The following is a 12,284-nucleotide window of genomic DNA, read 5'->3' on the forward strand; positions in this document are numbered from 1 at the left end:
TTGACTGGAAGCCTTGCCTATGACATGAACAGTTCAACAGCACATATTTTGTATGTCATATATATTATATCCTGTATTTTTTTAATAAAGTAAGCTAGAGGAAGAAAATGTTATTAAGAAAATTATAAGGGGGGCACCTGGGTGGCTCAGTGGGTTAAAGCCTCTGCCTTCAGCTCAGGTCATGATCCTGGGGTCCTGGGATTGAGCCTCACATCAGGCTTTCTGCTCCGCAGGGAGTCTGTTTCCTCCTCTCTCTCTCTGCCTTCCTCTCTGCCTACTTGTGATCTCTGTCTGAAAAAGAAATAAAATCTTAAAAAAAAAAGAAAATTATAAGGAAGAGAAAATACATTTACAATACTATACTGCATTTACCAAAAAAAATAAATAAATAAATAAATAAAAATCTGTGTAAGTGGACCCATGCAGTTCAAATCAATGTTGTTCAGATGTCAAGTGCACTGTGATTTGGGGATTGCCAAGACTGCATTCAGTGGTTTGCTAGGACTCAAAAGATTTAACCTGTAGTTGTCTTCACAGCTAAGGTTTATTATAACAGAAGGAGAAATGACAGGATCAGCAAGGGAAAAAGACACAGAATCTGGACAACTCTATGCACAGACTTCCAGTGCTCTCTCCCTTCTGTGTTTCTTAGCAGTAAAAAACACAGTGATGGGGCGCCTGGGTGGCTCAGTGGATTAAGCCGCTGCCTTCGGCTCAGGTCATGATCTCAGGGTCCTGGGATCGAGCCCCGCATCGGGCTCTCTGCTCCGCGGGGAGCGTGCTTCCTCCTCTCTCTCTCTGCCTGCCTCTCTGCCTACTTGTGATCTCTCTCTCTGTGAAATAATAAATAAATAAAATCTTAAAAAAACAAAACAAACAAAAAAAAACACAGTGATGTGTGTGCAGCATTTCTGCCTAGGGAAGCCCATTGGAGATTTGGTGCCCCAGGTTTTTTTTTTTTTTTTTTTTAATTTATTTATTTAACAGATAGATATCACAAGTAGGCAGAGAGGCAGGCAGGCGGGGAGCCGGGCGGGAAGCAGGCTCCCTGCTGAGCAGAGAGCCTGATGTGGGGCTCCATCCCAGGACCCTGAGATCATGACTGAGCCAAAGGCAGAGGCTTAACTCAACTGAGCCACCCAGGTGCCCCTAATGCCCCAGGTTTTTACCAGCTGGTTATGTAGGTACCCTCTGTCTATCATGTGTCAACATACCAGACTCCCAGAAGGAAAGCAGGTGTTCTCAGTAGACCATATGGTTTGTACAAACAGCCTAGGCGTAGTGAGCCACTCTTATCATTGAGGGAATGGTTGGAGTGCCAAGTTCCTAGACATTAGCTAACCGTCAGCCTTGCAAGCTGGCCCTTCTAAAGATAATAGCCTCAGGCTTGCTATGGTAACTCTTTTCTATAGACTGTCAAAAAAGTATAAATATCATGAACCCATTTTATTTGTTTAAAATATGTCAAATTATATAAATATCTTTAGTTGCAGTTTTGTTCATCTGTATTGTAAGAGTCTGAAAGGATTGATACCAAGCTTGTTAATATTGCAGGTGTTGGGGCGCCTGGGTGGCTCAGTGGGTTAAAGCCTCTGCCTTCAGCTCAGGTCATGATCCCAGGGTCCTGGGATCGGGCCCCGCATCGGGCTCTCTGCTCATCGGGAAGCCTGCTTCCTCCTCTCTCTCCCTGCCTGCCTCTCTGACTAGTTGCAATCTCTGTCTATCAAATAAATAAATAAAATCTTAAAAAAAAAAAAATTGCAGGTGTTGGTTATTAGGGTACATTTTTCTATTTTTCAGTTTTCTGTCATTTGAAATTTTTATATTGTGTATTTTGTTGAAAACGCATGATACAAAAATTTTCAACAACATTTTCAGCAAAATACATGATATGTATTTTGTTGTTATCAGAAATCTCACTGAAGCGGAAAATTGACCTGTTAGGTAGGTTAGCATTCCCTGTTTTGTTAATCCTGAATTGGGGACTTGGGTGATTGGGTTTATGCGAGATCATTCAGCTAGGAGACGAGTGCCGGGATCATTCAATGGCATCTTGACTGATCGAAGTAAAGCTTGAAAGATGTAAAGGCAACACATTGAATAAAATGGATTGTTTGGGGATATTTCTTTTTAAGGAATGTTTCTGAAGAACATAAGAAACTTTCCTTGGAGGAAGAGACCATGTGGTTAAGAATCCGTTCCTTAACACTGAGGCTGATTAGTGGACTTCCAGGTCTGAACCACCCCATGGAGCCAAGAAACTCAGAAAAGACCACTGAGAATGGTGTGTCCTCCCGGATTGATATTCTTCGTTTACTCCTTCAACAGCTGGAGGTGGCTCTGGAGACAGGAAAGCGATTCATTGAGAAGGAAGTTCAGGTATCATCAATATGTGTTCACCATCAAAGCTGCAGTAACCTAGACTGTCTTTAAAAATAGGAATTTGGGGTGGGTGAATAGTAAAGAACAGTATTTTGTCCCAGTTTATGGCACCTGTAAGAAGAAAACCTGCCTTTATAGACTTGGGAATTACAGAGGCTCTCTCACTATCCAAATTGGAGAGTGAGGAAAAGCAAAGTAGCTTTATTTGTAATGGTATATTTTTAATAGTCAACAAACTAATACAGGGTTTCTGTTTTCACCATAATGATTCAGTTGTTAGTTTAGTTAGATAGTGAATTGCAACTTAATTGCTGAAATAGACTTTTATCCAGTAGTTTTAGTCTGCTGTTTTCTTGTTCTATATAAGTTTAGATGGATTTAAAGGACATTACTTTTTCCCCTTTTTTTCCAGTATCCTTTCCTTGGTCCTGTACCTACCAGAATGGCTGGATTCTTTAGTTCTGGCTGTTCTCAGTGTCAGACCAGTTCTTTTTATCTTGTTAGTGATATTTATGAGCTGGACACCAGTGGTTTAGGTAAGTGTACATTTGCACGAGTGTATTTACTAGGCCTTTGTCTTTGAAAACTTAGTAAATGTAATAGTTCACATATTTGGACAGACTGGGAGGAGATGGAAGCTGTTCTGGAAGTGTCTAGTTTAATATCAAAGAAGGTACATTCATAGATTACGAAGTAATGTTTTAGAAATTTAAGTCTTCCGTATTTAAAATCACTTGTTATGTCCAAAAGTTGAAAAAAATCCTTAATTTGTTCAAGTATTATTGGATTTCAGATTGAATTCTTTACTAAACTTTGTGGAAATGAGTTTTTTCCTAATTTGGTGAGAATCACACATATTCCATTAATCCCCATCATCCCCCCAATCATAAGGTTTGTGGATTCTGTCTTTGAGAGTATTTGAAGCACATGGATTTTAAGTCTTCTTAGAGAATTTTAGGTATTACTTTTGAGAGAAAGGTAGTTAATGTCTCTCTTTTTCTTTTCCTTTCTTTTTCTTTGTCTCTCAGTAATGGAATTTGATGCCTTTGAGTCTTAAGAGTAAAGAAAATGTCCTTGTCCATGAGTTCCTTGCAGGTGTTGATCTTAATTCTTTTTCTCCCTAAAAAAATTAATTGAGTGGGTTTTTTTTTGTTTTTGTTTTTGTTTTTGTTTTTTTTTCAATTTTAGAGGATACAGTGGAGATCCAGGAGAGAGTAGAGAATAGTCTTAAGTCTTTACTAGAACAATTAAAAGGTAAGCATTCTGACTGTGGAGTCCCATATTTTATTGTCTGACAAGAACTCATTTTTTAGCAGAAAATGCAAGAGTTGCAAACAATAACTTGAAAATAATAATGTATACTTTTGGTATTTTGAAAGACTTGTTTTTAAATTTATAAAGTGTTGATTGGGGCACCTGGGTGGCTCAGTGGGTTAAGCCACTGCCTTCAGCTCAGGTCATGATCTCAGGGCCCTGGGATCAAGCTCCGCATCCAGCTCTCTGCTCAGCAGGGAGCCTGCTTCTCTTCCTCTCTCTGCCTGCCTCTCTGCCTACTTGTGATCTCTCTCTCTGTCAAATAAATAAATAAAATCTTTTTTAAAAAAAAGTGTTGATTACTAAAGTAGTAGACAACCTACTGTAAAACAGTTAGCAAGTAGGTATGGTCTTTCTTTCATTCCCAGACCTATTTCCCCAGAGGGAAATAAATACTTTTCCTTACAAGGTAAGTAACACTTTTGGGGTCTATACTCCTAGATGCCCCCTGAACAGTCTTATATGCGTGTGTGGAAATACATAGTAGTGATTTATTTTTTTAAACACATGATAAGGTTATAATACATACTTTTCATTTTTATTTTTATTTTTTTTTAAGATTTTATTTATTATTTATTTGACAGAGAGATCACAAGTAGATAGAGAGGCAGGCAGAGAGAGAGAGAGGGAAGCAGGCTCCCTGCTGGGCAGAGAGCCTGATGCAGGACTCGATCCCAGGACCCCGAGATCATGACCTGAGCCGAAGGCAGCGGCTTAACCCACTGAGCCACCCAGGCGCGCAATACATTTTATTTTAACGTTTTGTTGTCTTGAACACTTACCATGTCAGTTACATATAAGCACAGTATTAGAGCAATGTGCTGTTTATTTATGTATGCCTCACGGAGTACATAATATATTATGTACTTGAGTTAGTTATGACTATAATAATGCTGAAATGAACATTTTGGGACATAAGTATTTGGGTACTCATTTGAACATTTCCTTGGGATTAGATTCCTGGAAATGGAATTGTTTGATATAAAAGTACATAAATGCATTTCAAATCCATAAGGGTCTTTCTTTTCAAGAGCCTAAATGGTCTTTTAATTTATTGCCCAACTGAAAAATGATAATTAAAAGACAAAGATTGTGCAAATAAAACATGGTATTTATTATGAAGGTGAATTTCTATCATGCACCTTAGTCTTTTAGTCCATAATGGCCCACATTCTTTTAAATCATTCATTTGGAGTCTTCATTTTATTGTGGCAGTGGCCTATTTGTGGAAAGGTTAGCTGGTTTTTAAACTCTAGAATATATAATTTATAAGGTCACCTTTTATATTTTGAAGGCAACAGAGCAATAGTTACATGGCTTTTTAAAGAGCTGAAAATAGGGGCTCGTGGCTGGCTCAGTTGGTAGAGCCTGCAGCTTTTGATCTTGGGGTCATAATTTTGAGCCCTACCTTGGGGATAGAAACTACTTAAAAATAAAATCTTTTTTAAAAAAATAAGGTGAAAATAGATATCCTTTGTTGTTTGGTTCACTGTGGGGGGAAAAACTTTCTGGATTAATCTTTTTATATTTGCTTATTGTGCATCGTATTCCTAAAAATATCATTGAAACAAAAGCTGAACAAAACAATAAAATACTGGGGTGCCTGCGTGGCTCAGTGGGTTAAAGCCTCTGCCTTCGGCTAAGGTCATGATCTCAAGGTCCTGGGATCAAGCCCTGCATCAGGCTCTCTGCTCAGCAGGGAGCCTGCTTCCCCCTCTCTCTCTGCCTGCCTCTCTGCCTACTTGTGATTTCTCTCTGTCAAACGAATAAATAAATTAAAAAAAAAAAAAAATAAAATACTTTCCTGTTTTCAGATGTCTTCAGTAGATGTAAAGGTGACCTCTTAGAAGTTAAAGATGGTAATTTGAAAACACGACCTGCTCTTTTAGAGAACTTAGTCTTCTTTGTTGAGGTATGTCTTTGTTCTCTTCCTGAGAAACTCGGTTTTCCTTTATTGAGGGAAGGATTAATTTTTTAAAAATGAACAGGTAATAGGCACCTTACACCTGTAATTTAATCCTCCACCCCTACCTTTTGTTAAGTGAAAAGCAATTTAAGTCATTTTTGAATGAGCTCCTTCCAAGCATACCAAGAAGGTTTTGTTCATAATGAGTAAAACTTGGAGTTTGCTTTACCAGTCTCTAAAAATTGCTCAGATTCACTCCAAATCTATCTGTTCTCTGTTCACTTTCCTTTTTGACTCCACTGTTATGTATTTTAAGTTAATTCCACCAGCTTTTTATTTATTATTATTATTTCACCATGAATGATTTTTAAATTTTTATTAACATATATTACTTGTTTCAGGAGTACAGTTTTGTGATTCATCAGTCTTACATAATACACAGTGCTTACCACAACACATACCCTCCCCAGTGTCCATCACCCAGCCACCCCAACCAGTAGCTTTTTAAATTTGTTGTTGCTAGTCATTAATTAACTAAGATTCTGCATTATAAAGGAGAATCTGGGCACAGATTTAGCAAAACTTTCTCTGTTTTAACCAGAGGGGAAGAGGAAGATTGCAAACACTCATAATCCATTATCTTATTTTCCTCACGTTTATTTACTTTTCTCTTCCTCCTAGTCTGTTCTGGTGATTGGCAAAGTATAAGTGTCTAATACTGAACAAATCAGTAATAATTGCATGGGTATGTCCATGCACTCTGTAACAGAGAAGAAGCATGGTATAAACACCTAACTTAAAGGAGGGAAACGAGCTGACCAAGGAGAGTTCTCTGTTTTTTTGCGTTTTTGTTTTTCTTTCTTTCTTTCTTTCTTTTAAAGAGAGCATGAGTGCTTTGGGACGGGGCAGAGGGAGAGAAAGAATCTTTTTTTGTCTAAAGATTTTATTTATTTATTTGAGAGTGCAGGGAAAAGTGCAGAGGGAAAGGGAAAAGCAGACTCTGTGCTGAGCACAGAGCCTGATTTGGTGCTTGATACCGTGCCCCTCTGTGTTTAAGATTTATAGGGGAGGTATTATCTTACTGGGTTGGGAGGTGGGTGGGCAGAGGCATATTGTAAAGAACCTTTGGATTCCAGGTATAGGAATTTGGACCTCTACTTGAGTGAAAGGGATTACTTCCTGCAAGGGAGTGAAAGGAAACTGTACCAAATGTAGGATGGCTTTAGGGCTGGGAGAGCTAGAAGGGAGGATAAAGATTGAAGCAATCTTAGTATTTCAAGCAGTGTTCAGATGAAGGTCTTCTGGATCTGTGTGGTAATTGTAGAAAGTAATCTAATCTCTCTAATCTGTAGTGGAGAGCTAGAGGAGAATTTGAAGGGATTTGCATAGAACTGTCAGCAAGGATTGTTCAATCCATAACCCTTAACTGTTCCTGATAGATGTCTTGAATATAATGCTTATTGATGACTTTGCAATTTTTCCTCTTTTAGACTATTTCTATTATCCTTTGGGTGTCCAGTTACTGTGAGAGTGTCCTGCGACCATACAAATTAAATATACAGAAAAAGAAAAAGAAGAAAAAAGAAACCAGCATCATCATGGTAATAACAGAGAAAATATAACTTGGCTGCATGCTGCTTTTTCTTTTCACTGTTTTACTGCATATTATAAGAGACCTTAGAATCCTGTGTACATTCGTTTTCCCTCCCCAGCTTGTTTTTGTTTTTAAATTACACACCTATAGAAAAGCAAGAATGCTCTATCCACTTTGTTCCCATTGAACTGAACTGAGACATTTTTTCAAGGAGCCCTGCCTGGTTCTTTTATGGGGAGTGGCATTTCAAAACCAAGATGTAGATGTTAGGTGTACTGGTTGTTGATGGGGTTTCAAGTTTATGTTAGTGGAAAGAGGAAATGTATTTACACATGTAAACACTCAGAATAATTAATTCTTCGTGATACCTCCAGTTTTAGTCCAACATCACCACGTTCTCCCTTCTTTTTTTTTTTTTTTTAAAGATTTTATTTATTTGACAGACAGGGATCACAAGTAGGCAGAAAAGCAGGCAGAGAGAGAGGGGGAAGCAGGCTCCCTGCTGAGCAGAGAACCCGACGTGGGGCTCGATCCCAGGACTCTGGGATCATGACCTGGGGTGAAGGCAGAGGCTTAACCCACTGAGCCACCCAGGTGTCCCTGTGTTCTCCCTTCTTTTCCTTCTCTCCTTCCAGTTTATAGCTTCCCCCCATGCCGCCCCCAGAGTTTGAACCCTGGTTCCCTATAGCATCAATGTATTTATTTCACTTGTTTTACAAGAAATACTGAACAGTTTTGGAATTACATTATTATATCATTTGCATTACTAGTTTCAATAAGCCACTAAATAAAGTTCAAATTTTTTTGCTGTTGTTCTTTGTCCTTAGAATATGTTCCAGTGGATACAAACAGTTAAGTACTCTGTAAAAACACTGGAATTAAAAATAAATTATATTATTAGTATGGTATAAATAAGATTCATTTATTTTTCTTTGTCTTCAGTTTTGGAGTATCCTCCCATCTATTGATTTAATTTTTGAATGTGTAAAACATTAACATAATTTGTGTACTTTTCATGAGGAAAGTTATTTAGGATTCATTCTCCACAGGATGTGCTGTTTTTGTTTTTTTTTTTTAAAGATTTTATTTATTTATTTGAAAGACAGAAATTACAAGTAGGCAGAGAGGGAGAGGAGGAAGCAGGCTCCCTGCTGAGCAGAGAGCCCGATGCGGGGCTCGATCCCAGGACCCTGGGATCATGACCTGAGCCTAAGGCAGAGGCTTTAACCCACTGAGCCACCCAGGTGCCCCGGATGTGCTGTTTTTTTAATGTTTGAATTTGTCCTATCATTATAAATGAGAGAGTGTTCTTCACTGTAGCAACATACAGTGACCATTGTCATTTGAAAATGTTAATGGTTTTAGTGGTAATATTGACTTCCTGCATAATTCCGTATAATAATTCAGGAATTCTTTAGATTTGACACTGCTTTGCTGGATGTTTCCATTCATTCAGAAACAAAGGGTAGTTATATTTGGATGAGGGGCTAAGTGAAGGAACCTTCTCTCCTCTTCTTTCAAGATAATTTAACAGATCATGAGTGTAAAATTTGAAAGTGTGGGTAAAAGTTTCTCTGTTAATTTCTTCTAATGAAAACCCATGTACCTAGAACATTTCGAAGAGCTTATTGGCATTTGGATTTTGGGGCTGAGGTGGTGGTGGTGGATTGTAGTTACTGCTTTTTTAATTTCTAAAACTGAGAACAGCTTTCCTATTTTCTTGATCATCAAAGTAACCTAAAGGTGTGAATAAAGTGAAGATCACTCATAGTCCCACCAGCCAGTGATCACCACTGCAAACAAACCAAAATTATGCTCTATATCGGAAACTTGTCTGTTTGTGTTTTCATTTAACAGGGTACCTTAGACACCTCTTCTGGAGATACATGGATGTATCTCATTACTTTTTTTTTTTTTAAGATTTTATTTATTCAAGGGAGAGAGAATGAGAGAAAGTACATAAACTTGCTTTACTAACTGATTGGACAGGTTTCTTGCATTTGTCTGATTTCTGAATTGTGTCACATGTTGCTGAGATTTCTTTGATATATTTTCTGTTCATATCTTTTTTTTTTAAGATTTTTATTTATTTATTTGACAGAGAGAGAGATCACAAGTGGGCAGAGAAGCAGGTAGAGAGAGAGGAGGAAGCAGGCTCCCTGCTGAGCAGAGAGCCCGATGCAGGGCTCGATCCCAGGACCCTGAGATCATGACCTGAGCTGAAGGCAGAGGATTTAACCCACTGAGGCACCCAGGCGCCCCTTCTGTTCACATCTTTGCCCAAGTTTCCTGTTGTGGTAGTAATATTTTTCCTAATGATGTATTTTAAGCTGTTGGGTTTTTTCCAGTTTTTTATTTATCTTTTAACGAGTAATTTTTTTGTCAACATAGTAATTAAGAAAAAAATTTTTAATGGTTCTTAGTTTGGTGTAATGTTTAGAAAGTCCTTTTTTTTCTTTTTAAAGATTTTATTTATTTATTTGACAGACAGAGACCACAATTAAGCAGAGAGGCAGGCAGAGAGAGAGGAGGAAGCAGGCTCCCCACTGAGCAGAGAGCCCAATGTGGGGCTTGATCCCAGAACCCTGGGACCACGACCCGAGCCGAAGGCAGAGGCTTTAACCCACTGAGCCACTCAGGCGCCCCTGGGAAGTCCTTTCCAATTTATTACACAAGCCATTAACTAAATTTTCTTCTGGTGCTTTAGTGGATTTTTAAAACTTAGGTATTTACTCTGTTTGGAATTTATTTTGGTACTTACTTTTTATTTTGTTTATTTTTTAAAAAGATTTCATCCCCTGGTTGGGTCACTTGGTTAAGTAAGTATTTAACTCTTGTTTTCAGCTCAAGTCATGATATCATGGGTTATTGGGCTTTGTGCTCATTGGAGAGTCTGCTTGAGATTTTCTCCCTCTGCCCTTATCCCTGCTCATGTGCTTGTGCTCTCTCTCTCTCTTTCCCTCAAATAAATAAATGTTTTTAAAAAATTATTTTTAAGTCATCCCTACACCCAAGGTAGGCATCCCTACACCCAACTTAAGACCACAAGCCCCAAGGTCAAGAGTTGCATGCTCTACTGACTGAGCCAGCCCGGTGCTCCTGTTTTATAATTTCAAATGTCTCCCAAGTTATCTCAGTACCATTCATCCACTGGAAACCACTGTTCTGAGATGTTACCATTTAAATTCCCTTATACTCTTTGGTTTATCTTGGGACTTGTTTTCTTTCACTTTTTATCAGCTCATTTATATACCAGTACTGTCTGGATTTCATGTAGCTTTATAATATACCCTCATATATATGAGGGCAAGTTCCCCTTAACTGCTATTTTTCAGAATTTTTGTGACTGTTGTTACCCATTATTTTTTCTGTTGGAACTTAAAAAACTCTATTTCTGTTATTAATATTAGAGGAAATCTCAAAGACATATAGAGAAGAAATGAAACTTTGGTTCCTCTCATCTTCTTTAGTGTTCCAGAAGATTCTCAGCCTGAAGTTGAGTAATGACCACCTAAGATACTTTCTCTTGGTTTTTCCATCTCCAGTTCCTAGAGAGAATAAGCCCCATTTAAAAAAAAAATGCTTGTCATTGTTCCTGAGTTAAGCATTATTGGTACTAATTAAATTTACCTTGATTTGAGAGACTGTCTTAATATCCAAAATTATATCCATCCTCGTTACTGTTAATAGCATTAAGTAATACTGTAGCATGAAGTTAATATAGCTTATGAGATGTAAGCAAAGGAAATATGTTTGATAATCTTTCATCTTTTTAAAAATCTTTTTTCCAGCCACCTGTCTTCACCAGTTTCCAAGACTATGTTACTGGGCTTCAGACTTTAATTTCCAACGTTGTGGATCATATTAAAGGGCTTGAAACACATCTAATTGCACTTAAACTTGAAGAACTTATTTTAGAAGATACTTCTCTCTCACTGGTAAGGGACTGTAGGTGTTCACCAATAAGTTATTTGTAGATACTCAAGTGTTCCTTACTTTATCACAAGGATAAGTTAATTTCCGTTCATCATCTGCTCCATGTAAAACTTGTGATTGGAAGGTGGCTGGCAGCAGTTTTTTGTTGTGTCATTGGTGGTGGTGATTTCCCCTCTGTCTTCACTTCTCCCCATCCCATACCTTCTTTCTGTGCATTTTTGGGGTTGTTCCTTTGCTGTGAATACTGAGATTAGTTAATGAGGAGTACAATTAGAACTGTCCCTGTTGTGAGCACCAGAGGAAACCAGCCATTGAGATCCAGGGATAGTCTCCTTGAGTGAATAGTTACCTCCTGCTGGGTTCGCTGGTTTCTTTGCCACCCCAGCAGTTATGAGCTGAAAAAGAGATGCTGGACATCATAAATAATTAATGTCAGTAATAATTAGGCTGGAGAGTAAGCCAGTCAAAAGGGGGAATAGAGCCAAGCATGGAATCAAGGGTACCACTCATCAGACTTCTCTTGGTAATTACTATAGGCTAGTTTCTTAAAAATTTGTTAGCAAAAAAAAAAAAAAATTTGTTAGCAAAATCCTTATAAAGTCTTGCCTTTAGGATATGTATTCTTTTAAAAAATGAACTAAGTAAACTTTCAGTCTGAAATGATTGAAGATTTAATGGTGTCAAGTGAATTAACATTCATCAGTCCTAGTTGCTCTAGTGATGAAACTTCAGTTGTGAGGGAATGCTCCCTTGAGCAGTTCGTCTGACCTGAGCCTCTGCTAGTGAGGGAGCTCATCCACTAATGAGAGCAGCCATCATTTCCAGCCCCAAACCTTCCCCAGGGAGGAGAGGGAATGGAATATTGCTTGGCACACCAGCTTTAAAAGATTATAAGCCCCTCTTCTGTAAAGCTTCAACACAGAGCTATTAACAAGGGGCTTACTAGGGCGCCTGGGTGGCTCAGTGGGTTAAAGCCTCTACCTTCGGCTCAGGTCATGATCTCAGGGTCCTGGGAGCCTGCTTCTCTCTCTCTCTCTGCCTGCTTCTCTGCCTACTTGTGATCGCTCTGTGTCAAATAAATAAATAAAATTTAAAAACAACAACAACAACAACATCAAAAAAACAAGGGACTTACTGTGGGAAGAGGCTCAG

General features: G+C 38.3%; 1 protein-coding gene across 1 annotated transcript in view; it reads left to right on the plus strand.

The window, feature by feature from the left end:
• Nucleotides 1–12,284, plus strand: part of LOC123954386 (N-alpha-acetyltransferase 25, NatB auxiliary subunit-like) — a 60,043-nt gene that overhangs the window by 41,112 nt on the left and 6,647 nt on the right. Inside the window, exons 18-23 of the mRNA XM_046025510.1 lie at nucleotides 2,136–2,379; nucleotides 2,795–2,918; nucleotides 3,571–3,636; nucleotides 5,511–5,608; nucleotides 7,093–7,203; nucleotides 10,988–11,134. Of these exons, the coding sequence (XP_045881466.1) occupies nucleotides 2,136–2,379; nucleotides 2,795–2,918; nucleotides 3,571–3,636; nucleotides 5,511–5,608; nucleotides 7,093–7,203; nucleotides 10,988–11,134 (790 nt within the window). The remainder of the gene's footprint in view (nucleotides 1–2,135; nucleotides 2,380–2,794; nucleotides 2,919–3,570; nucleotides 3,637–5,510; nucleotides 5,609–7,092; nucleotides 7,204–10,987; nucleotides 11,135–12,284) is intronic.

The sequence above is a fragment of the Meles meles genome, chromosome 12 (assembly GCF_922984935.1).
Source record: "Meles meles chromosome 12, mMelMel3.1 paternal haplotype, whole genome shotgun sequence".
Taxonomy (NCBI): Eukaryota; Metazoa; Chordata; class Mammalia; order Carnivora; family Mustelidae; genus Meles; species Meles meles.